This window comes from Gopherus evgoodei, chromosome 1 (assembly GCF_007399415.2).
Source record: "Gopherus evgoodei ecotype Sinaloan lineage chromosome 1, rGopEvg1_v1.p, whole genome shotgun sequence".
Taxonomy (NCBI): Eukaryota; Metazoa; Chordata; order Testudines; family Testudinidae; genus Gopherus; species Gopherus evgoodei.
Window position 1 is genome coordinate 245,868,142 of NC_044322.1, and position 26,512 is coordinate 245,894,653.

At 41.2% G+C, this 26,512-nt stretch overlaps 1 protein-coding gene across 14 annotated transcripts in view; it reads right to left on the reverse strand.

Moving 5' to 3' along the window:
• Positions 1-26,512, reverse strand: part of PLEKHA5 (pleckstrin homology domain containing A5) — a 289,350-nt gene that overhangs the window by 21,131 nt on the left and 241,707 nt on the right. For 3 of the 14 annotated variants that reach the window (XM_030541793.1, XM_030541777.1, XM_030541851.1), the window contains 10 exons: positions 20,765-20,779; positions 19,557-19,619; positions 15,743-15,823; positions 15,460-15,609; positions 6,720-6,821; positions 5,405-5,519; positions 5,120-5,166; positions 3,996-4,184; positions 3,251-3,371; positions 311-426 (listed from right to left, as the gene is read on the reverse strand). In XM_030541793.1, the coding sequence (XP_030397653.1) occupies positions 311-426; positions 3,251-3,371; positions 3,996-4,184; positions 5,120-5,166; positions 5,405-5,519; positions 6,720-6,821; positions 15,460-15,609; positions 15,743-15,823; positions 19,557-19,619; positions 20,765-20,779 (999 nt within the window). The remainder of the gene's footprint in view (positions 1-310; positions 427-3,250; positions 3,372-3,995; positions 4,185-5,119; positions 5,167-5,404; positions 5,520-6,719; positions 6,822-15,459; positions 15,610-15,742; positions 15,824-19,556; positions 19,620-20,764; positions 20,780-26,512) is intronic. The other 11 variants (XM_030541862.1, XM_030541822.1, XM_030541803.1 and 8 more) reach the window with 7 other exon arrangements.

Sequence of the window (26,512 nt, forward strand, 5' to 3'; positions counted from 1 at the left end):
AAATCAAAGAGCCTGATTTTAAAAGCTACTCAATAATTGAGGACTTATCACCAACATTTAGCACTTTACCAATTCAAATGTAATGAAGTCTATAGGGGTTCTGGCACAAGTGAATTTTAAAATGCTGTCATTGCTTACTTATGAACTGAATGCATGAAGGTAATACACTTTATTGCACTTTTTAAGCCAGTGGGATGTTTCAAAGTAAATGAAAGATAAAGCTTTTAAAGTAACTAAAGATCCAGAAATTAAACTTGGAAAACAAATACACTGTTGTAAATCTCGATGCTTGCAAATTATTTTTAAATACCATTCTTAGATCTATCTTCTTGTTTTTCCTTAAAGTGACGTAAGAGGCTATTGTTGACGATTCTGGAGTTGGTGATTTGGTTCTGGGAGGGACAACTCCAACAGGAAAATGTGAACCTATAAAGTAATAAAACAGCATCTTAAGTGTTATGCAAAATGGCACATGCAATACTGTATTGTTTTCCAGTGAAAATACATTAGGATGTGAAGTTATTAATTGATAGGCTACCAGTCTTGTATTTACCATAAAAGTCATGATGCCTAACTAGTATATCTGCATTTTTTTTTCTAAGTAAATAAACCCAGTCAAACAAATCTAGTCAGTATTTAACCAGTATGTTAAATGTGACCAGCAAAGGATTTTTTCAAAAATTAGGCTTGCTCCTGTTTTGCTTCTTCATGATACATGAAGAAAACCCAAAAGATGCATTTGGGCTTTCACAATTTTTTGTCCGTTTGCAAGTTTTTTTTCCCTTGAAAATATCTGGAATGCCAGCTGTGGTCTCTGGTTTAGAACAACTCTTGCAGATCCCAGTAGATTGCTACTGTCATAATTGGATAGGTAGGAGGATGCATCTTTAACTAAAGCTTCCTTTATCCAAAATGTTAATTAGTCACGAAAGCTTTTTCTTTTTTAAAACAAAATAGGACTAGATAGGACCTGAACTCGTACTACACACGGAATGCTGAGCATCTGACCAAGACAAACACATTTCAAGAAACCCTTCAGGCCTTTAATTGTTAAAACAGGAAAAGAAAGGGCATAAACCTATTTTAATTCTCCTTTGCAGGTCACTGGTCTCCAATTTCTAGAGTTTTACAATCACAAATTCCTATTTTTAAAATGCTTTTTCTTTCTTGGAGGGCGAAGGACAAATGAAAAGAAAATAACATTTTTCGCCTTCCTCTGCAGCGTGGGGCACAGGTCACTTGCTGGAAGGCTCTCTGCACCTTGAAGTCTTTAAACCATGATTTGAGGACTTCAATGGCTCAGACACAGGAGTGTGTAGATGAGATTCTGTGGCCTGCATTTTGCAGGAGGTTAGACTAGATGATCATAATGGTCCCTTCTGACCTTAAAGTCTATGATTTAAAATAACTAGTGCTGTAAAGTGCACAAAAAATAAACAAATAAAAAAATTAAATGTTCTCTTCCAATCTCTTCTTATTTTATTGCAGTAGCAACCACTACATGTGGCTATAGTTATCTTAGGGCTGGTCTACATGGTAAGGCTATACACATTCCTGTGATGTGATTTCTAAAACATTCTAAGATGTTGCACATTAAATTAGTTCATCAGGCCCTGCTGGTGTGAACTAAAGGTTCCTAGTGTGCTTTAACATAGTGCTAGGTTAAAGTGCACTGTAAACCTTTAGATCCCACAAGAAGCATCTATATGGACCAATTAATGCATAACATCTTAGTGCACTATAGAAATCACACTTAGTGTGCGTTACACCATCATGTAGATAAGCCCTTAGATGTGGTTTGTTACAACAATAAGTAAAATACAATTTTAGATGTGTGATTTTTAAGTTGAGCTCTGCTGAAATTGTTTGGGATATGAAGGTATGGGAAGATTAAATGAAACAATACAAATACAAGTATAAGCAATATGTTAGTGCATGTAGACAATTAGGAAAAATTGATTGCTTATATTCTCTCATGCTGTTGGGATTTTTTTTGAGTATCGAGAACTAGACTGAAATAAGTGCATTGGAAGGCTAAGTGCTCATTGGGTGGAACAAACAGTAACAGCTACAATAAAATTATCTCAATCTACTGGTAAGAGGAAGAATCCACACTGAGGCTGGAGCTTTTTTTTTTTTTTTTTTTAAGTGCCATCTATATCAGATAGGCAGCTTATTATCTGCTTTTCTTTAGTGAGGCTTGTTTTCTCACAGACAGACAATTATTTCTCCATTTATGAGAGATAAGGTGAGTCAGGTAATCCACAAGGATTAAATGCTTTTTCAACCCTTCAAAACTATACAACATAAAACCACACAGTTAACTAATGACATCCCTTTAGATCACATTCAGCCAAGACCCATAACACCAGCATCTCACGTGCATGCTGAGTCATCACATTAGAATGCAAGTCAAGTGACCTGACTGGCACTGAACATTGCAGGTATTACGGGGGCAGGGAGAGGCTGATTTTAAGACATTGCTCTTGAATGTTCTTTCAATTTGGCTAATGGGGGTGCAGCACATATTGTTAAAGTGAGAGGATTTTGACAACTGCCTTTTCCAAACACAACTTTTAAAAAGCTATTTTACATGTTTTAACAAGGGGTATTAGATTCCTTAAGTGAGTGTTCACGGTGAAGGAATCTACTAAGTAATTAATTGCTTTTATGGGGACTATATGAAGAAGAGAAACTGAGGCATTCAGCAACAGCACAGACCTTTATTAGAGTATATTCCAAGGGCAATAACATTAATTCTATTGTATCACAAGACAGAGGGCAATTCAACAATTGCAAGATTAAAAAACACATTATTTCCTTGTCTTGAGAGAGTTTGAGAATTCTGTGATGCTGCCTTTCTGGACATTTTGATAACACACTGTTGCGAGTTGGAATTAAAAAACGCATAAGGGGAAGGACAGAAAATGGGTAATTGTTCAAGGGAGTGATGTGTGTGGGACATGAATGATATGATTTGACACAGTGTCAATAAGGATTTCAGGGTTGTTCAGTGTAATGTTTCATTTCTCTGTGGTTTGATTGACTGAAAACCTCTTGTTGTAAAACTAAAGCATTTTATTGCAGGAGCTGTTTCATTTGCATCAAGCAATGGACATACTATTCGTAATATTATACACATATATACACACACAAATAAAACAACAGTTTCTACAAGGCACTTACAATATTCTGTATTCCTTGTGAAAGACTGAAAAACAGGCTGGAAATCAACATGCTTGGCACTAACCTTTAGTTGCAGAAGTTTCTGACTCTGAAACTGGTTCTGTCTTTTCTTCACCATTAGACTCATCAACTTCTGCCACTGTTGTTAACTCTGGCTCACTCTTATAAAGTCTATAATCTGGACCCTAGAAGGATGATAATAGTAAAAGGCAATGAACACTGATTTATCATTTAAATGTTAGTATCTTAAGAATCAAACAACATAATCTTGTGGCTGATTTTGCTCTAATTTAAATATGTTATTTTTGCAAGCCAATGCTCCATTGCTCAGGGGCTGGTGTAGTGATATTCATTTTGTAATTAACATGAAACAAACTGCCACTGACTTTCAAAAGTTATATAAACTGAGTCTGGCTAATGTGAAGGAGAAAGTTCACCGTTATTATATAACACTAACCCCAAGAAACAAAAACTAACTATAAATGGCTTCAACAGATACGTGATTGCCAGGACTGGGGTTTGTGTAGTGTTACAAGAGTTCAGAAAAACCTGATTTTGAAAAAGTGATCAAAATATATCGAATCACTGTGAGAGTCTTGTTTTGATGTTTGATTCTTAAAACACGTTTATAAGCATGGTATATCTGATGAAAAAAGGTCAGATGTAAATGATGCAGCTAGAACTAAAATTAATTAGCCAAAAAGGAATTACACAGCACAAAAGTAGCCAGATGTCAAAATAAAAGTGACTGTGCAGTGGATGGGGGGGGGGAATGCTTGATGTACATTGTGGCAATTTTAGCCACTTACACAGTAAGATCCATTTCTCTGATTTCCTTGAACTTGGTGAATCTTCTTTTCTTCCAGCAGATGTACTGGGCCCCTACTATAACAGAGCAAGGAGCTGCTATCACTGGGCAGAGAGGGGATTATGGGAGGATGCTCTGTAAAGTCATAGGACCGAGGGAGTGGAGGACGAGGTGGGACTACTTCCTCTTCCTAAAGATTGTAGAATAGTCACCTTATTTAGATATGCACACCTGTTACAATTATTTATAACTTTTAAAAAGTATATTACTGTAGCTATACAAGCTTTGTGTTTTGGAATTAAAGGGACACTGTCATACTAAAAAGATACATTAACAAACAACATTGTTTTACTAACACCATCTAGATTCAGAGATTGAAATACTTCTTTTAAATCTCATTTTCACCATTTACTTCCTGCATCTCACTCAGCTAGTTATGCTTTCATTTCTATCTGTTGTACTTTCTGCCTCTCATGCACAGACATGCTTCTGTTTGTGACTAAGCATACTGATTTTGTTATCTCACTGTTTTAACTGAAATTCAATATTATTAAAAGATTTTGGTGCATATTAGATTTTCTATAACCTTTATAAACCAAGCTTAAATTTTGGGCGTAACACAAAGTTGACAGTGTACCTTTAAAGCTATGATTTCTACACATTATGGGCCTGATTTCCAGATGGGTTGAACACTTGGAGCTGCCATCGATTTATCTGTTGTTGGGGTGCTCAGCACATCTGTGAACCAGGCTTTACATATGAAGAGAGATGTAAAACAATATAATTGTTCTCTCCATGAAATGTGTGTGTGTGTGTGTGGGGGGGGGGGGGAATCAGGATTTACGCTTTTGGGGTAGAGGCCTGGGAACAAAAAAGGGTGAGGAATGGGGACACAGAATCATGAATTGGTAAGAGGTCACAGAAGAAATGAAAAATTTAGAATTACTACATGGGACTTTAACCTTCAAAAGTAATCCAATAATTCAGTAATGGATCTGCCAATTTAAATATACTGAATACACATTTCTGATACCATTAGAAGAGTTCAGAAATTATTTTAGTCAGCCAATAATTTTTAATTCAGAAATTCATGGATGCTAAAATATAAAATTACTAAAATCATACCTCATTTTTATACTTAATAGCTGAAAAAGACTTTGATCCAATGGTACCTGTTTAAAAAAAACATGAAAATCTGTTTACGATAAATAACTATTTACGAACTAGGACAAAAGCCTGCCTCTGTATTGACCAAAAGGCTTAAACATACTAATTTCAACTAGTAAATAATTTCAGTTACACTTGTTTCTAGCAACTGTGATATCAAACAGTTTTCAGTCAAGCAAAAAAGCAATTACAAAGTTTATTCCCTAGAAGTACTATGTGGTTTAATAAAAGCAGCCCATTTACCTGCCTCTGTAGAACTTCTTTGCTGCTTATGTTTACTCAAACCTTCCATGACATCTTGAATTCTCCAAAGTTCCTTTTGAATCTGAGCACGCTGTATACCTCCTGACTCAGTCTGCCGGTAAAGAGACATGGGACAGCACGTATAATATGGTGGAAGAACAAACAATTTTACAGTCTGTAGAAAGTATCATGTACACAATTTTCTCTCCTTAGTGAAAGGAACCAGGATTTAGGAAGCAATCTGATAATTGACACTCCCCATCCACACTGATACGATGTTCACATTATCTGGAGGTTGGTGTAACCTCTTCAGGGTGGTTAGTGAAGTAGCCACCACCATCACAACAATTGACTGCTCACACATTCCAGCTGCCTGATTCAGCGGCTTTGCAAATCTCATCTTCCAAAATGAAAATTAAGCAATTTGACAGTAGAGCATTTCACTAGCGACACCGGAGGACACGATGTCCCAATCTACAAAGGAGAATGGAAACAAGGGAATTCTCCACTGTACACATTACCACAGCTCTACTCTGTGGGATGATTCTTCATATGTTGAGCTGTTTGCATCTCTTGCATTGGTCAAAAGGGAACACTATCAGAACAGACACATAGGTGGATCCAATCAACATAAAAGCAGCATGACTGACAGTGTGAAGCTGTGTTTGTCTCTGTCCAGACTCTCAGAATGAACTACTCTAAACTGGTGAATAAACTATGGCCGATGTGTGCCCCCATAACCATTCAAAATTTGTGCCAATGGGTCTGCTGTATACTTATTTCCCTGCTCCTGCCACTCATCTGCAACATCCCTTCCATGTCTGTGTGTGGAAAGCCAATCTGTAGCATGCATGGCTTGTGGCACTCCTCTGCACAGGGCTCCCTATGTTCCTCTCCACCCTCCATCTACTTATTGCAGTGGTTCTCAAACCTGTTCCACTGCTTCTGCAGGGAAAGCCCCTGGTGGGCCGGGCCAGTTTGTGTACCTGCCACATTCGCAGGTTTGGCTGATCATGGCTCCCAGTGGCTGCAGTTCACTGCTCCAGGCCAATGGGAGCTGCTGGAAGGGGAAAAATGAAACACATAATACCCCCCCCCCCCAGAAAAACAAAAAAAACCCAAACTACCATTTAGGCCTTTACAGTAATACAAATAATAAAAAATACCAAAAAGCAGCAAAGGACAATCTTATTTTTCCCTCCTCTTCCTTTCATTGATCTATCAGGAAGACTCAAACAGGCATGAAATAAAGTGGTTTTTTGATTCAACTTTGTATTTTAAACAGAATTAAAATCATATTACAATTCTTCTATACCTGAACTTCTCCAAGTCGGTCCAGCTGCTCCTGCATATGGTTCCTTGTAATTGTTACATCGTATTCTAATTTGTCATACTCTCTCCATGCTCTTTCCAGTTCCTTAATTTAGAAGAAAGGTAGAATTAAAATCTCCCACTAGGTGTTGACAAGTTAAAAAGAGATGTTAGCAGTTTAAAAAACTTGCACCATTTTTTTCTCAGTCTAGCAGATGCAAATTCAGCAGTATCGCTCAAGAACAAATTAAGAAATCCATTTTGGTCCTGTTTAAAAATAGTTTTTCACTTTCAACTGGTGTTTCATTTATTTTCTTCCGTGGGCAACAAGATAAAAAAGGGAAAATAATTTGCTTGCACCTGAGAATTTCCTTCTTGGACCCTTTGTCTTAATTCCTCCTTCACACTCCAAATACGCCTGGAGACAGACAAGACCTTCAATTATCACCCGCTGCAACAGACTAAATTTTGTCAATTTTCCCTCACAGGATGCATTTTTTTTATTATTATTATTTAACAGGTCAAAAGTACGACGTCTAATTCAGAATTAAGATTTTTAATAGTCTTTCGTCTGAGTTTTACAGATGCCTTCAGGCCAAATCCTGAATCATGCTTTAGAGTGGATTATCTTTCTATTCATGGGTACTGAGGGTAAAACCTCACCCTTCTCTGAGGCCACTGTTTGAAGAGGCTGCTGCTTCCACCTAAGGCAGAATAACTCAAGCCCAGCTTGTCCTTCAACAGCAAGTAAAACCTGTGAAGTTGCAAATTGGGTCATCTAGACTGGCCAGGTAATGCTCATTCTGCATTTCGGAATCTCCAAATCATGGATGGATGGATGGGGACACAGAGTCCTCCTTAGAATTTAAAGGGCAAGATTTCTGTTCTGGGATTTTGTCTGTCACTTCCTATTCTTCTGGTTGCTCAGGCTGGAGTTCTGAAATAAGTTTATTTAACATAACTTTGAAAGGTGTCTATCTTGAGTTTCTTTCTTCTTCTCCATCCAGTTGGGACAGATGCCCTTCCTCTGGAGACCATTAATTAAGTGAGCAAGATTCTTTGTTTTGTCTCTCTTACAATGCTGGAATGGTGACAAGTTGGAGGGTGACGTGACTGTGCCTTTTTTGGTTTCTGAAAGTGCAAGGCATGTGAGACAGACATTGTCCCATCAAAGAGAATCAGGATTAACTTTCCCTTCTTTAGGTTCCCCACCCTTCCATCTGTCTTGTTGATGTTTAATGTAAGATATTGATGAACTCTGGGCAGAGTTATAGCCAGGATGTCTCCTTTTTGTATTTGTTTTCCTGGGTAAGACCAAGGCTTCTGTTTATTGATGATTACGGATTTGTCTTGAGCCTTTGAAGAGTCTGTCCCGACTGATTTATATTTGGGGATCAGGCTGGGAGCCTTGGGCAGGGACAAGGAGCTACAGCAGGAATAGTATTTTCCACCAATAGAAATGGTCTGAGTGTGGAGGGGCCATGCCTGGTCCTGGGAAAGGAACATAACCTGTCTGCTTCCCCAGGCAAACAGCCACAGTATTATATTTGTTGGCACCCTAGCTAACTGGCTAGCTGACTGTAGGGGGAGAGGGAGGAGGAGGAGGAGGATGGGAGTGTCTCAATGATGCAACAGTGCTGTCACTCATTGCAACAAATCTGAGGCAGGGCTGTTGTCACGGAGCACATTAGCAGCAGGAGCACTGTGACCTGAGAAGCTACTTAAGAGCATCAAGAGCAGCAGTACTGCTGTCCTCAGGTTCTGCTTTGCTAATGAGTAGAGCAGCCACATTGCTTCTGTGGTTCCCTCCTGTTTTCAGTCCAGTTCCAGATCTGGAAACTGATCAGCTCTGTGTGACACACTTCCAAACATGGCTGGGACTGGCAAGCTTCCCCAGAGTTCCTGTGAAAAATGGGCAGGAGGTGGCAGTGGCCAACCCCCCTTCATGGGTCTGGATTCTTCTAGGGATTATGTGTTTAACTAACATTAATCACTAAGTATAATTGGACTGTTGTATTTAGTTTTGTATCAGTTGTGTCACAGTGAACTCTGGGAGTCCCATTTTAGGATTAATGACAACCAGCGGACATAATATTAAATATAATAAATCTTTTCTAGACAAGAGTATTGAATACTATCTCTAAAAAATGTATTTCTCTTGAGTAAAGAAGCCTGCTGAGAGAGTAAGTTTCAAATGAGACAGGATGAAGAAAGCGTTTACATTTAGAATCAAGATGACTGTCACAAATGGAGGTCTGTAGCCTGCCTTTTGCATCATTCTGGAAGCAGAGAAAACTAACAGTTTTTCAGTAGGGGCAGTCCTATTCCCTAGTCATGACATAATGTCTAGTCAGTCTCTGACCACAAGGACAGAGAAAAATCCACCATAAAAACAGTGGATGATGAAGGGAACACAACATTTGCAGAGCGCAGAAATGTTCCATTTATTCAACTGTATGCAGGGCTATTAATCAAAGTTTCTGAGCCCTGTAATGAGGCATCCATCTTGCTAAAAAATGTTATTTGAGACACCGCTACACTACAAATCACATTCCAACCTGCTTTAATAGGCATCTGTGATGGGAAAACAAATATTTTAAAATGCAACTGTAAGTCTTTCTTTTCACTGTTAAACATTAAAACAGGTTGGGAGCTAGTGTACAGTTTTATATATGAGGCTCCCTCTGACAGGGTGTATCTGGCCTTTGCAGCTCCCTACAGGAGGCCTTGGGGTCCTATTACACCCTGTACCAGAAGCAGTGAAAGTGGGTCCTGCAGGCCTGCTTAGGGAGACCTTACGGAAGCAATCATAGCCCAGCAGGCTCAGGCAAAAGAAGCTGCAGGGGCTTAGCAAGTCGGTTCCTGGCTGGAACCAGAGGAGCAAAGAAGGATGCGCTCTCTGACTAAAAGAAGCCCAAAAAGTATTAGAGTTTTATGGCTGTCTGAACTTACATGCAGACTGAAGAGGGAGAAGAACCTAAGGATGCTAGCCCTGAGATCGCGCTGGATATCCAAGGGGCTCAGTAAGAAGAGGGCCAGGAAAATAGCAGTGACGGACTAGAGTAAGCAGTATGTGGCTGCTGTGTGTAGAGTCCTGAAGTTGGAGTCCAGAGTAGTGTGTGGGCCTGAACAAAGAGCTGAATTTAGAGGGCCTATAGCTAGGGATGAAAATCCTAGAGAGGGGAAATAGATTGCTTTTTTGTTGGACTCCAATACGTTATTAGGGTGTTCATTTGGATTTTATGACTCAATGAGTGACAAGCAACTGAAGATCAACAAAGGTCTGCTGACAGCCTGCAAGGGGCACCAGAGATGAGAAAAGGACTGTGGTACCATACCCAGTTGCTGGGAGGTACTCAAGAGGTGAATGCCCCTTTACACTCCCACCCTGCTTCTGTTGCATGGCAACAAGTGGCGAGTCTTATATAAACTCTGCTGGGCTATGCCAAGTGAATGAAGTTTCTTTTTACAACCTTTAGTATTCCACAGGTGCCATTCTGTGCATTTCACTTTTAACCTAAAGTTTACTTAAATTCAATCCCTTGATAATATATCACATGCATATTATTGAAGTTTTTTCTGACGTCAAAGAGTCAAATTCTGTATTGTGTGCGGCCCACTGACTTCACTGGGATTGTATTAGGCACAAATCAGAGCATAAATCTAGTCCAATATTACCACCCATCCAAACTGATAACCAGTTTTCCCCCAGCAAAAATCAAGTACTTGAACAAAATTATCCTTTTGAAACAGCTTACATCACTGTGGGAAATAAGGGAGTCCACTTAACATTACATCAGTAGAGGAACTCCCTTCATAAATTACCAAAGCTCTGAAGAATAAATGAGAGCATTCTAATGTATGTTTCCACTGTATACAGCAGCAACCAACAAAAAGAAAAGGTTACTTATAGTAACTGCGGTTCTTCAAGATGTGATGCAAATGTGTACTCCGCTTAGATGTGTGCGCATTCAGAGGTTTTGCCTAACAGTACCCATAGGGGGTGGTGCTCCTGCATTGTGGCCATAGCCCTTCCCCAGCTATATGAGGCAGCACCACCCTGACCTCATTCTGTTCTTTCACACTGAATATCATGAGACAAGAGTTCAATGCAGAGAAGATGAAGGGAGGGTTGTGGAATACACTTCATCACATTTTGAAGAACTACAGTTACAGTAACTAACTCTCTTCTTCAAGCAGATGCAGCAAATTATTCCACTTAGCTGACTCACAAGCAGTATCCCCCAAGAGACGGGGCTGGAGTCTACCTGAACAAGGACTGCAGGACCACCCTATCAAAACTTGCATCCTGAAAGATGCAGTGACGGCATAATGGTTCAATAAACATATGTACGGATGACCACGTAGCAGCCCTGCAAATGTCCAATATTGGGACATCACTGAGGAATGCTATTGATGTTGCATGAGCTCTTGCAGAATGAACTTGCACTCACTGAAGAGGCATAGCTGAAACTATTTCATACAGTCTTGATATAGGAGGTTATCCATTTAGAGATCATCTGAAGAGATTATCTGACACTTCATATGATCTGCATGTGACACAAACAGGCAAGGCAAAGCACATAACTGTTTAATCCTGTCCAGAAAGAAGGCTAGACATTGCCTGACATTTAATGTGTGGAGACACTGCTCCTCCGGAGATGAATACGACTTAGGAAAGAACACAGGTAAATATACTGCCTGCTTCAAATGAAACTGTGAAACCACTTTAGATAAAAAGTTGGAGTGTGGTCGTAAAGTCACTCTGACCTTGGAGAACTGTGTACACGGAGGCTCTCTCATCAGAGCCTGCAATTCAGACTCTCTTTGTTGATGTTATCGTTACCAGGAATGCAGTTTTCTGACATAAAAACAAAAAGGAACAAAATACCAGGGGTTCGAACAGAGGTCACATTAAAGCTCCTAGGACAGTGTTACAGTTCCACGGAGGAACTGGCTCTCAGACCGGAAGATTGAGATGAAGCCCTTTTAAGAATTTTGCTACCATGGCATTGGAGAAGGCTGATTTTCTCTGAATGTGGGGAATAAAAGGCTGATATCACTGCCAGATGCACTTTCATTGAACTAAGTGCAAGTCCCAACCACTGAAGGTGCAGCAGGATACTCTAAGATGTCCTGGATAGAAGCCAGCGTCAGTTGAATTCCATAGCCCAGTGACCACACTGAACACTGCTTCCATTTAGCTGAATAACCCATTCTGACAGATGGCTTTCTTGTTGTGTACTACCTATTGAACAGCTGCTGAACAACGCTCTTCCCCCTCATTTAGCCATGCATCAGCCATGTCATGAGATGGAGGGAACTGAGTGTAAGATAGAGGGTGCAAACGTTATTCTGAGTGAGTAGTTCAGGATCGAGAAGCAGCAATATGGGGATGCTGAACTGACAGTGTGAGAAGACTGGAGATGTGTGTTCCCCCTTGCTTGTTCACATAATACATCTTGTCAGTATTTTCATCATGTGAACCACTGAACCCAATAGTCCAGAAAAGGATGACACATTGTAGATGTCCCCAAGCTCCAGCATATTGATATACAGTGAGGCCTCCTGCTCCCACCACAGACCTTGGACTTTCAGTGACCCCAGGTGTGCTCCCCAATCCATCAGGGACGTGTCCATGACAACAGACCTGGTTAGCAAGGGGCAGACAAAGGGAAAGAATACCCTGGCAAATGTTCTCTAGATGCGTCCACCACCGCAAGGAGTCCAGGACCAATAGAGGACGACAGACCAATCTGTCTAGTGGGTGAACAGTCAGATGGTAAAAGCAGCAAAGAGTCCTGTGGCACCTTATAGACTAACAGACGTTTTGGCACATAAGCTTTCGTGGGTGAATACCCACTTCATCGGACATGCATCCGACGAAGTGGGTATTCACCCACGAAAGCTTATGTGCCAAAACTTCTGTTAGTCTATAAGGTGCCACAGGACTCTTTGCTGCTTTTACAGATCCAGACTAACATGGCTACCCCTCTGATATCTGACAGTCAGATGGCACTGTCCTGAGTATGTACGGTGTGTGTGTGTGTGTGTGTGTGTGTGTGTGTGTGTGTGTGTGTGTGTCTGTGTGTGTGTGTGTGTGTGTGAGAGAGAGAGAGAGAGAGAGAGAGAGAGAGAGAGAGAGAGAGAGAGAGAGAGAGAGAGAGAGAGAGAGAGAGAGAGAGAGAGAGAGAGAGAAACCTTGCAGATCGGATTACCTGCATGCAACTGGACATATGGCCCAAGAGCTTCACGCACATATGGGACACTGACATGGAAAGCTGGCAAATTGCCTGAAAACCGTCGGTCGGCAGAAATGCTCCCGAATATGTAGAATTTACTACGGCCCCAACAAACTCAATTTTCTGAGCAGCAACTGAAGTTGACTTCCAGTCTTTAGGATGAGAACCAGATGGTTGAGTAAATGCAGAGCACTGCTGATGTGAGCAAGAACTTTCTTTTTGAATCTGCCGCCCCTCAGTAACCAGTTACCCAGATACAGAAAGATGTGGGTTCTTTTCTTCATGAAATATGCCATCACAATGACCATGCATTTGGTAAAAACCCAGGGGGGTGCAGAAGACAAGCCAAATGGAAGCAGCGTGTACTGAAAATGACACTGCCACAACAAATTGAAAGAATTTTCTATGGCCTAGCAAAATCACCACATGGAAGTAGGTATACTGAAGGTCCAGAGCAGTAAACTAGCCATTATGAGACAACGCAGGGAGGACAGTCGATAGAATGACATTCGGAATGTCACTTATCCAATATAATTGTTGATGCCATGAAGCTCAAGAATGGGTCTCACCTCTACCTTGGATCTGGACACCAGAAAGTACTGGGAATAGAAACCTTAACGCTGATGTTCCAGTGGCACCTCTCTGCTGCTCCTAAAGGCAGCAAAGAGCAAACCTGCTTCCTGAGAGGGGTTCCTGAAGAAGGACAGAAGGAGGAAGGATGGAAAGGAACTGGATGACACAGCCCAACAATGGTGATTGAGCCCCAAGCATTGTGAAAGCAGGCCAACCTGTTCCCAAATAGAGGAAGTGGGGAGAAAAAGGAGAGATCCTGGAACACTGGGGTGGACCAATGGAGTCAAACGGGGTGCTTGGGAGGCACTAAGAGAGGGAATGTGGATTAGTCGAATCCCAGACCCGACTGCTTTCTCCTATGGTACCTATGACCTTTTCAGGGATAGTCCTGCTGTCTCTGGAAAAGGAAAGGCTTTCCAAATGTGTGCTGAGCCTAGCACCAGCCCTACTTCCACTGACTGTGAAAGAGATCTCAGGGTACTGTGCAGACAAACTCTCAGCTTCAGCAGCCTGCCCAGCCAATGGGGCTATAAAAGACTCAGGGCTGCAAAGTCCTGGACCAAGAGCGAGGTAGGAACTGAAAGACAGAAGAGGTCCATTGGCTCCTGATTAATCACTGGCGTAGAAACAGCTGGTGTCAGCATCATCCTCATCAGTACCAGACTCAATGGACACCCCGTGGCCAGAATTGGAGTCAACGGCATTGTGTCTCCGACCCTCCTTACACAGCATACTGGGAAGCAGTTGACAGGTCATGCTCCATCCTGTGAATTGGCATTCATCAGGGGATGATCCACGCTTCTTCTGGAGGGGGGAGGCAAGTCCCCATAGGGCTTGGAGCAACCGTGGTCAGTCTTATGTGACCTTTTCCTTGATGCACTTGACAAGGAACTCCTCCTCTGTGTCTCCAGAGAAGCGCCAGCTCCATGACAACAATGGCCTTGGTGCTGAAGCAGGCCTGTTTGAGCAAGTGTTGCTTCAGCTGAAGATCCCCTGCCACCTAAGTCCATTTGGTGAATGATCTGCAAATCGAACTACTGCTCCTTGACATGGGCTTCACCTAGGCACAGCAAGCACCACATGTGGATTATTGAAGGGGACTGCTTCCTCAAACAATGTCAATCCTGGTGAGGGCATCACCAGGGAAACACAAACTACAGCTAACTAACACTAAATCTAACTAATGCTATACTATGGATACTAATTAAATATATACAACTAGAAAAGTCACTAAAAATGGTAGGACTGTGAGGTGAAAACCACACGCAGTTCTGACTCCAGCCATGGGGGGTAAGAAAGAACTAAGAGGGCTTGGGGCAGTGCTGCCTCATATATCTAGGGGAGGAACTATAGCCATGAGGTGCAAGCACAGCCCCGATACAGGTACTACTAGGGAAAATTCTCCAGCTCCAGCATTGTGGGCACACACATACGTAAGTGGAATACACTGCTACATCTACTCTAAGAAGAGCATATAGTAAACTTAACAGGACAATATGACCTCTCTGGTTGCTTCTACTGTATATTAACATATTTACAAAGGAGCCAATACATTTTTGAAAAATTAAGTGCAGCATCTTAAGTTATCATCACAACTTCTCAATAAGATATGGTTTATTGGTATTACACAACTCACTCTATAATCAACTTTTCATCTTACAGAAAAAAGTTGCCAAATCAATTAAAGTTTGTATGCATTTGTCCCTTTAAAGTAATTTAAGGCAAAAGATTTCCACATGCTGACTGGATTAAAAAGAACATTTTTCTATCTGGCTCACCAGAAGCTCAAGGTAAATGAAAGACAATTTAAAGATGCTGGGAAATAATAAAGAACGAACCTGTAGACAACTCAATTAAAAGTACCAACATGAAGAAAAATCGCTTAACACCTCATTGAGTTTTACTGGCAAAAAAAAATCTATTACTTACTGCAGTAGCTCGAGACACTTCTCGACAAGTGCTCAGTAGTCCATTCTGTAAATCATCTCGCTGTAAGACTACATTCTGTATGGCAGCTGGATTATCTGCATTCATTTCTATCTCTTGACTGGCTGATAGCAAAGCTTGCTCAAGCGTGTACTATTATAATAAAAAGAATTAATTTTTAATGTTCTGCACCATTGGGTTGATTCTTTTTACTTTAGTTATCAGTGTTATGATAATAGCCAAGTAAAATAACATCCATTTTAGGCAATAAATAAAGTTGTCCTACTTTCTCCTTGTGTAGCTGCTGAAGTTTCTCTTCCAGTGCTTGTACCACTTTATCTTGTTCACATAATCGGCTAAGCTTAGTCTAGTTTAAGAGAAGATGGTTGTAATTAGTATTTATTATTCTGCATGTCATCTATATTAACACAGTATCAAAGCATTTCATGAATATTAAAGTTTTGTTATTACTATATATTTAACTTTAAATGTTGTAAAGATGAATATTGAATTTTCAAAGCAGCCTAAGAGACTCTGAAAAAGACCCTATGAAATTACAGTAATTCTCTAGTTTAAACAGTGTGGGTCAAATGTAGTATCTAGTTATACTATAGCCAAGTCTTCCAGATTTCACAGCAGCTTTTACTAGAGCTGATCACACTATTTTGACCCACCTGCAGGCCTTGGATGGGGTACATATTAAATAGATCCATTCTTTTCTATCCTATATTACAGAAAGTTGTTTTGAGCAATTACTCACCAAAGGCGAAAGCAAAGCAATTTTCACACCTTTCTGTTAAACACGTATGTGTGACTACTCTGGTGATGGCTTTGCAAACCAAATGATCTATCAGCTTGAAGATGATGGGCAGCACTAAGTCTTTTACTTTACACAGTACTAAGTACTATCAAATTGCTAAAACACACAGACATCTGAATTTCAGCTGCTGGTGTGTTCTGCGGAGGCAATGGTTTCTCTAAAAAAGTCTTCCATTGCCAAGTTCTATTTTAAGGGCCAGCATTCTTCTGAAGAACTCATAAGTAGTATAGGATTCCATTACACTGACAAAGAGATTCCAGCATAGGCAAAAATAAAATCTGTTGTCAGTTATGGTTTTTATTCCCATCAGCGTACATAGGGTATATAAAGATTCTCCCCATTTCCTGTAATGAAATGTAATGGATTTTACAGTCAAATAAAATTTCACACTCATACTGCTAGAATTTAACTAATTCAGAGACATTAGCTTGACTCATTCTGCTGGCATACATTCAATCAGAAGTCCACCTGAAGGTCAGAGCAGCATAAGGCACCAGCAATATTTACTGCACTGAGGTGCTGCTCAGGATGCCCAGCAATACACTTAATTAGAATATCTTGTGGACAGCTTTCAACAACTGGAGGGTAAGGCTAACTCCCCAGGGAGGGAGGAGGTAAAACAGACTGACTGACTTTCTCTAGGGATCAAATAGCCCAGGTGGCCTGAATGTGCAATTTGCCTCCCTTTCTGCTAGTAGAGTGAACCAGACCCAAATTACTTACAGAAAGACCCGATGAAGCGAATGGTCTCAGCACCAACAAGTGGAAATACCTTTAATTTAAGAAAGGCTGTGGAGAATCCGGGTATGTCCACTTTCAGCCTCCTTTTTAGGCATATTAACACACAGTGGTATCAAATATACACTGAGTTATGTTGTGAGGTTGCACTGACCTTTTATCTTGCTTTCTGAAACACTCAAATCTGCTCTCAATGACATTTTTGCTTATGTATTAAATACATTTTTTTTCTAAATCTCAAATGTAAACTTATAAAACAGCTTTTTACATTTTATTGTGTCAGACTTAGAGAGAAAAGTGAGTTGTCATCAAATGAATGGAAAAGGTAAAATATTTTTATTTAACGTAAGTCAAGTAAGGCATTGTACCCATCTGTCTTTTGTGTTAGACTCAAATAGTGAAACATTTAGGGCTTGTCTATACTGGCAAGTTTCTGTGCAGTAAAGCAGCTTTTTGAGCTCAAACTGCAAACGTGTACACACTGCTAAGCCACTATGTGCGCAGAAACTCTTCAGTTGCTGCGCTGCAAAAAAAAATCTTGACAAGAGTGATAATGCTATTTGTGCAGAGACTCCAGCATTCTATGGCCAGTGTAGACACTTGATTGCTTTCTGTGCTGTAATTGGCCTCCGAAGCTGTTCCATAATGCCTCAAGTGACCACTCTGCTCACAGTTTTGAAACTGGCTGCCCTGAGACATGCAACCCTCCCCTTTCAAAGCACCATTTCTGACAGCCATTGTGTGCTGATCTGCTCCAGGACACACAGCAAACCATTAATGTGGAATGGTACTGTTGAACACAGAGGCAGGTATGTGTGGGTGTCTGAGTGTGAGAGAGAGAGAGGCTGCTGTGCAGAGAGCCCAGGGAGGGAGGGAGGCAGGGGCTGATGTCAGGGTTTCCCCCTCCCCCAGGACTGGTTAACTAGTTACTTCCGGCCACTGTGTGAATTTAGACGACATGCTGACACGCGGTCCTCCAGAACACAGTCTCCCCCCGCCACACTCTCCCTATCACACACATTCCTGCCCCCCCAACTTCAGTTGAAAAGCAGCTGGCAATGTAGTAGGATGCCCAACGAACAATGGGATTGAGAAACCTGCATCATGTGATGTTGTGCCTGCCCCATGAGGCACTGAAAACCCTTCCCAAAGCACCCTGTGGCCAGTTGCACAGTGCAATAGCTACCACAATGCACTGCTGTCTTTGCCACTGCAAGAGCTGCTAAAGTGAATGTGCTCCAGTGTCACAATGAGTACAGTGTGGACATGCACATTGTTTAATCCCAGTGTTCTAATAAAAGTGGTATAACTTGTGGTGCTAAAAGTTGCCAGTGTAGACATATCCTTAGAAAATACTTTCTTCTGTGGCCTGAGTTTAGGCAATAAAGCATCTGCAAAACCTTCTACAATTAATGTACATGGCTCAGTTGGACAGGACACATTCATGTTGTAATATTTAGCCTCAACTAACATGCCTTATCTCACATACTATATTCAGTGAATAGGTAACCTTCCATTTCTGTCACTCACAGAAACCAGCTGAGCCAGTTTTGTGCATGTTTGTAACTCAAATGAGAACAAACCACATGTAAATTAATGCTATTTTTTCCTGTAATCCCTTTATAGTGGCTGAAGCTTTAAAACTGAAATTTGACATGGACAGTAGTCATGAAAAAGGACTATATGCATTTAATAGCTTTAAAACAATTGATTTCAAACTTACCCATTTTAAAACTGCATATGGAACATGTACTTTAGAAAAGGCCTATAGGTCTACAAACAGTGCATCTAAGGCCTGGTCTACACAGGGGGCTGGGCAGAGGAGGGATTGATCTAAGCTATGCAACTTTAGCTACGTGAATAATGTAACTGAAGTTGATGTACTTACATGTACTTACTAAGGTGTCTTCACTGAGGTAAGTCAACAGCTGACGCTCTCCTGTCGACCCCGCCTGCGCCTCTCACCCTGGTGGAGTACCGGAGTCGACAAGAGAGCGCTTGGAGATCCATTTATTGCATCTAGACTAGACGTAATCGATCGACTCCCGCTGGATCGATCACTGCCCATCGATCCAGCAGGTAATATAGACAAGCCCTTAGTGTAGACTTGTTGATTCAAGAGACTTACATAAATAAGTATTGTAAGTCTCTTGACGATTCGAGGGATTTTTTTTAAATACACATGCGCGCACACACACACACCCCAAATTCACTTGCAGTACTAGTATCTCCCCAACCCCAATAAATTCAAAACCAGCTATGGGATATTTGCTCAAACATCCAGGAATATTTCCCCCAACTTTCAGAAATAGTTCCCCTTTGAGCACAGACAAATGCTGGAAAATTTCAGGCCAAAATGTGATAATTTCAGAACGCTAGAAGTATGACAACTGGGGGTTATAATGGAAATGCCCCCCCCCACTTTAACTAAAGCAACTGCTACTAGCTTTATATTAAGTAGTTTTTGCATCTAAGTTTTATGATCAGGGTAGAAACTTCTACATCAGAATATCAACACAGTAAGCCGAAAACAAATACTTACATCTATATCCAGTTCTTCAGATCTATATTTGTACAGTGTACCCCTACATTCTTCTTGTGTCAACTATAAGGAAGAATAATATTCCTATAAAATAACTTCCCAGCAGAACCATGAAAATGATGTTCATCTTAGAGTTAAAATTTTAATACTCCAAAATCAGATTCCATTTGAATGCCAAACATTTAATGTATGACTAGATACACAATATTTAAATCTCGGTTACTTAATGTACCTAATGGAATGTCAAATAGAGATTGTCAAAAGGAGAAAGGTGTATCACAGTTATTTTCCTCAAACTATTAAATCTTGCTAATTAAAAATGAAACTGTGGAATTATGCTAAGTTTATTAGGCATGCATAATTCTTCAGAAAAATGTTGAGTGCTATAGTTGCAATATAAAAATTCAATCAAATCTAGACTGTGTAGTAGATAAAATTACATCCTGATTAGATCCACACACACCATTATATATCACTATATTAATTTTCATGTGTGCATTCTAAATACAGGACCGTATTCTGCTCTCTTTTATGTTAATAGCGGTGTATTGAAATTCGTGTGTTCCAATGTAGTTACAAATTTACACAGAGTAACTAAGAACAGAATTGTCTCTTTGTGTATATAGTGTGTGTACGATATACAGATATACACACTTTTTTGGCATGTACGTGGGATTTTCTTCAGCTTTCGTTTAGATATGGTATACCATACTACAGCAATTACTGTAAATGGATACAGTTGTATTTCCTGTGCTGAGGTATGCAAAGTCTTTTTACCAAGGTTATGACTGACACCCTACTCAGCAGAAGGGATCCTCAAGACTGATTTGATATGAGCAAATGCTCAACACATTAACTTCTTACTTCTTTTCATCTCTAGACTGACTGCTAACGATATATTTTAAAATACTTGAAATGGGCTAACATATATAGATACTCATTTGTGCCAAACTTTTTATATCCCATTTTAGTTAATACATAAAATATATGCATATTCATTCATTCCTAACATATACATACAACAAATAAATACATTTATTTAACTGGAACATCTTTATATCAATTGTGCAAAAAAGACTATAGAAACAAGTCCAAAGGAGGTTTATAAATGCAAGAATTGGGGAGAGTTAAACATACAAGCATTCCAAACATACAATAAATCTTTAAAAGACTTAAGTGTTTCATTTCAAGACATTATTTCCACATACCTCATGCAAATGCATCTGGTGACAATTTAAAAGTATGTATAGTGTATTAAAACCACATAGTAACTTTCTTTGAAATGAATATTTAATGAAAATGAGTATCAGAATATGAAAAATCCACAGCACTTTTGCACTTCATTAAGATTATAACCCTTTTTTTAACAAAAACCTATTAAAACCTTTAATACTGTAGAAACAATATATTTTTTTTAAAAACCCTCCTTTCCGAACTAAAGCTTTTATCTTAACTAAAGAAAGAACTTAGGAATGGAAATATTTTAACAGTGTGCTCATAAGCATGGTCAATATAAATCTGGTCCAGATCCCAAAAAATATGGTTAAAACCTTACACTGATTTCTGTGTAACTCAACAGGGACATTACATAGCTTTTCAAGACCCCAAATTTATCTTTCCAGAACACTCTAAGATATTATGCAGCTTCCTTGGATGGTGATATACAAAATAAATCTTTTCAAGTTTAGTGACTTTTTAAAAAGTTCATTTGTGTGTGTTCTCAGAAGCCAAATCTTAATTATAGCATAACTTAAAATAGGCTGATGATCTATCATCCACACCTATTCCTATTTAGAAAAGCTAAATGCACTTTCAATGAGATAGGTACAGAACTTTAAATTTAATACCTGTAAATAATTACTTGTAAAATACTTTGATTCAAATAGTATTAAGTTTGAATTTGCATTTACCCCACACAGGCAATGAAATGGTTAACGTGGGACCATTATCAGCTGGTTGCACTTGGAGGGTGGGCCAGACTCAGTTAAAAGACACTAAACGCCGATCTACACTACAAGTTTAGGTTGACTTTAGCAGCCTTAGATCGATTTAACCCTGCACCCATCCACACGACGAAGCCATTTTTGTCAACTTAAAGGGCACTTAAAATCAATTTCTGTACTCCTCCCCGAGGGGATTAGCGCTGAAATTGACATTGCCGGGTCGAATTTGAGGTAGAGTGGATGAAATTCTACGATATTGGCCTCCGGGAGCTATCCCAGGGTGCTCCTTTGTGACCGGTCTGGACAGCACTTTCAACTCAGATGCACTGGCCAAGTGCATAGAAAAAAGCCCTGGGAACTTTTGAATTTCATTTCCTGTTTGGTCAGCATGGCAAGCTGATCAGCACAGGTGACCATGCAGATCTCATCAGCAGAGGTGACCATGGAGTCCCAGAGTTGCAAAAGAGCTGCTGCATGGACCGAACAGGAGGTACTGCATCTGATCGCTGTACGGGGAAACGAATCTGTACTATCTAAACTCTGTTCCAAAAGACAAAATGCCAAAATATTTGAAAAAAATCTACAAGGACATGAAGGACAAAGGCTGTAACACGGACCCGCAGCAGTGCCATGTGAAACTTAAGGAGCTCAGGTAAAAAAAACCAAAAAAACCAGAGGCAAAACGGCTGCTCTGGGTCAGAGCCCCAGAGATGCTGCTTCTATGAGCAGGTGCATGCAGTTCTAGGGGTGCCCCCCACCACTACCCCACCCCTGTCCGTGGACAACTGCAAGGGGGGAATCTCATGTAACGGGGATGAGGATTTTGTGGACGAGGAAGATGAGGATAGCGTACAGCACGCAAGCAGAGAAACTGTTCTCCCAGACAGCCAGGAATTGTTAATCACCCTGGAGCCAATATTCTCCCAACCCTCCCAAGGTGGGCTTCTGGACCTCTAACGTGGAGAAGAGACCTCTGGTGAATGTATCTTTGTAAATATAATACATGGTTTAAAAGCAAGCATGTTTAATGACTAATTTGCCCTGAAGATTTAAAGAAGCCAAAAGACTGTGGCTTACCATGGCTGCCTGCAAGCTGACTTCTGTTGCCCGGCCCTGTGTTTGTGATCTCTCACACCAGACAAGCAGCCCCTCAATATAAGAGGCAAAATGCGACCTTGTTCTCTAAAATGTGTCTTTTTAAAAACTACTCTCCCTTTTTTTTTCCTACCACAGCTGCAAATGTTTCAATGCTCCCCCTATCATCTCCATCCCAGAGGCTAGTGCAGATAAGGCGGCAAAAATATGCACTCATGATGAAACGTTCTCTGAGCTCATGCAGTCCTCCCACACTGAAAGAATCCAGCAAAATGCATGGAGGCAATGTCAGAGTCCAGGAAAGCACAAAATGAATGTGAGGACAGGAGGCAAGAGGATAGATTGCTGGAGCAGGAGGAGAGGTGGCGGTAGCATGATGAGAAGAGGCAGGAGATAATGCTGAGGCTACTGGAGGATCAAACTGATATGCTCTGGTGTATGGTTGAGCTGCAGGAAAAGCAGCAGGAGCACAGCCCACCGCTTCAGCTCCTGTTTAACCGACCGCCCTCCTCCCCACTGGGCACCCAACCACTCCACCCCAGGGGACTGTCCAAGCAACAGAAGACTAGCATTCAATAAGTTGTGAAGAGCAGCGTGGCCTTGTCCTCCTCTCCTCCCATCCTCCCCCACCCCTCCCAGGCTACCTTGGCAGTTATACCCCTATTTGTGTGACGAATCAGTAAAGAATGCCTAAATTTGAAACAATGACTTTATTGACTCTGCAAGCGGTGATCAGATGGGGGAGGGCGATTGTTTTACAAGGAAGTAGAGTGAACCAAGGGGGCAGGTTTTAATCAAGAAGAAACAAAACAAAAAACTTTCACATCATAGCCTGGTCAGTCAGGAAACTGGTTTTCAAAGCTTCTCTAATGCGCAGCGCGCCCTGGTGTGCTCTTCTAACCACCCCAGTGTCTAGCTGTACGTAAGGAGCGTCCAGGTCATTTGCCTCAACCTCCCACCTCGCCATATACGTCTCTCTCTTACTCTAACAGATATTGTGGAGCAAGCAGTAATAACTATGAGAATATTGGTTTCGCTGAGATCTGAGTCAGAAAACTGCGCCAGCGCAGTTTTAAACATCCAAATGCACATTCTACCAGCATTCTGCACTTGCTCAGCCTATAGTTGAACAGCTCCTGACTACTGTCCAGGGTGCCTGTGTATAGCTTCATGACCCATGGCATTAGGGGTAGACTAAGTCCCCAAGGATAACTATAGGCATGTCAACATCCCCAATAGTTATTTTATGGTCTGGGAAGTAAATCCCTTGCTGCAGTTACTTAAACAGACTAGTGTTCCTGAAGACGCGAGCATCATGAACCCTTCCCAGCCATCCAACACTGATGTTGGTGAAACGTCCCTTGTGATCCACCAGTGCTTGCAGCACCACTGAAAAGTACCCCTTTTGATTTATGTACTGGCTGCCTTGGTGCTCCAGTCCCAAGATAGGGATTTGTGTTCCATCTATCGCCCCACCACAGTTAGGGAATCCCATTGCAGCAAAGCCATCCACTATGGTCTGCACATTTCCCAGAGTCAGTACCCTTGATAACAGCAGCTCAGTGATTGCACTGGCTACTTGGATCACAGCAGCCACCACAGGAAATCTGCTCAATCCAAATTGATTCTCGACTGACCAGTAGCTGTCTGGTGTTGCAAGCTTCCACTTGCTTGTGAACTGTGAGGGCTGCTCTCATCTTGGTATTCTTGCGCTTCAGGGCAGGGGAAAGCAAGTCACAAAGTTCCATGAAAGTGCCCTTACGCATGCAAAAGTTTCACAGACACTGGGATTCATCCCAGACCTGCAACACTATGCAGTCCCACCAGTCTGTGCTTGTTTCCAGAGCCTAGAATCAGCATTCCACAGCATGAACCTGCCCCATTACAAGAGCCCGTGCTTTGAGAGAAGTCTGTGTCCATGTCCTCATCACTCTTGTCATCTCCTTGCCTGCTTTTGCAGGTTCTGGTTCTGCATATACTGCAGGATAATGCGTGAGGTGTTTACAACGGTGATAACTGCGATGGTGATCTGAGCGGGCTCCATGCTTGCCATGGTATGGAGTCTGCAGGAAAGCAGAGTTGCAGCAGAAGTGGTGGATGATGGAATAGATATTTATAGAGAGATGCCATGAGAATAGATATTAATAGAGAACGATGAGAGGACCTGCAGGGTGGATTCATGGGAGCAGAGTGGCAGCGAAAGCGGTGGTTAGATTGCCAGTTTTTTCGACCTATTGCACCATCTGCAGCCAGAGCAGGAGACCAGAGTGGCAGCAGAAACAGTTGTTCAATACTATGGTTAGCAGTCCTACTGCACTGTCTGCTGAAAGCAATATGGCGCCCGCATAGAAAAAAGGTGAGAAACAATTGTCTGCCGTTGCTTTCACGGAGGGAGGGCAGCTGACAACATGTACCCAAAACCACCTGCAACAATGTTTTTGCCTCATCAGGCATTGGGAGCTCAACCCAGAATTCCAATGGGCAGCGGAGACTGCGGGAACTGTGGGATAGCTACCCACAGTGCAATGCTCCGAGAGTCGATACTAGCCATGGTACTGTGGATGCACGCTACCGACTTAATGTGCTTAGTGGGGACACACAATCAACTGTATAAAATTGCTTCCTAAAAAATTAACTTCTATAAATTTTATCTAATTTCATAGTGTAGACATACCCTAAGAGTAGAAAAGGGCTGCAGGGAGAAAAGGGAAGAATTTATAGTCCCTCTCTGGGTAGTAGAGAGCAGAGAAGCTTCAGGACAGATTTTACATCCTGGGCTTGATGGAATAGGCTAACAGGGGTGCAGGGCACCTAGTGCTAGCGCACCTGAGTGAAAACCAACTCTCAGGCAGAAAGTTGAGGATTCAGACAAGGGAAAGATTCCACGAAGGTAGTCTCTGAGTCAGAACTCTCAAGAAAAACAGAGCTGAGGATGACTCAGGATAATTTAAAAGTTCAAGCCTGGAGAAGGGGCCAAAGTTGCTTTTGTTGTGGTTTATAATTTTCCTTTTGTAGCCTGAAGCCCCCTGGGGCCCTTGGCTCTAATAGAGTGGAACAGAAGAGGAGCCCTGGAGGAGTGGCAGATGTCATACTGATGCCCAGTGTCATGTGGAACACTAACACACCAGAAGGGGAAAGACTTTTAAATGACCTGGCCAGAGGGCCACGTCACAAGAAGAGAGACCACCACAGGGCCTGAGCAGCTGATGGCAGGGGATGTTAAATGACAAGAGAGCTGCTAAGGCTCTAAGGCAGGGGATGTTAAATGACTGTAGGCTGCTAAGCATGCCTACAGTGAGCGTACTTTCTTACAGTCTATAATAGACACTGAAATGTTTCCATTCTTTTACAGTTTTATCAGTAATACACAACAGGCAGAAACTTCTAGAGAAGCACTTCACCTCCACACAACAGAGAATATTGTAAAAAAAATTTTATATTCATTTAACACAGAAAATCTGAAAGTTATATGAACTACTTTGCCCATTACCAACAATGCAGCAGCTGCTTAATAATGTACAGCAAATGTACTAGATGGTTTAGGACAAGATGTAAAGAACACCATTATATTCAATTGGAACTGAGGTAGTGTCAAACCGATAGCTAAGGGTTAATGTCTCTTTCACCTGGAAAGTAGTAACCTGAAACACCTGACCAGAGGACCAATCAGGAAACAAGACTTTTTCAAATCTGGGTGGAGGGAAGTTTGTGTGTAAGTCCTTTGTTCTCTGGTCTTGTGCCTGTCTCTCTCTCGGCTATGAGAGGATTTCTGTCTCTTGCTTTCTAATCTTCTGTTTCCAAGTTGTAAGTACAAATATAGTAAGGAAGTAAGGTTTATATTGTTTTCTTTTGTATTTACATGTGTGTAGTTGCTGGAGTGTTCTGAATTGTGTTCTTTTGAATAAGGCTGTTTATTCA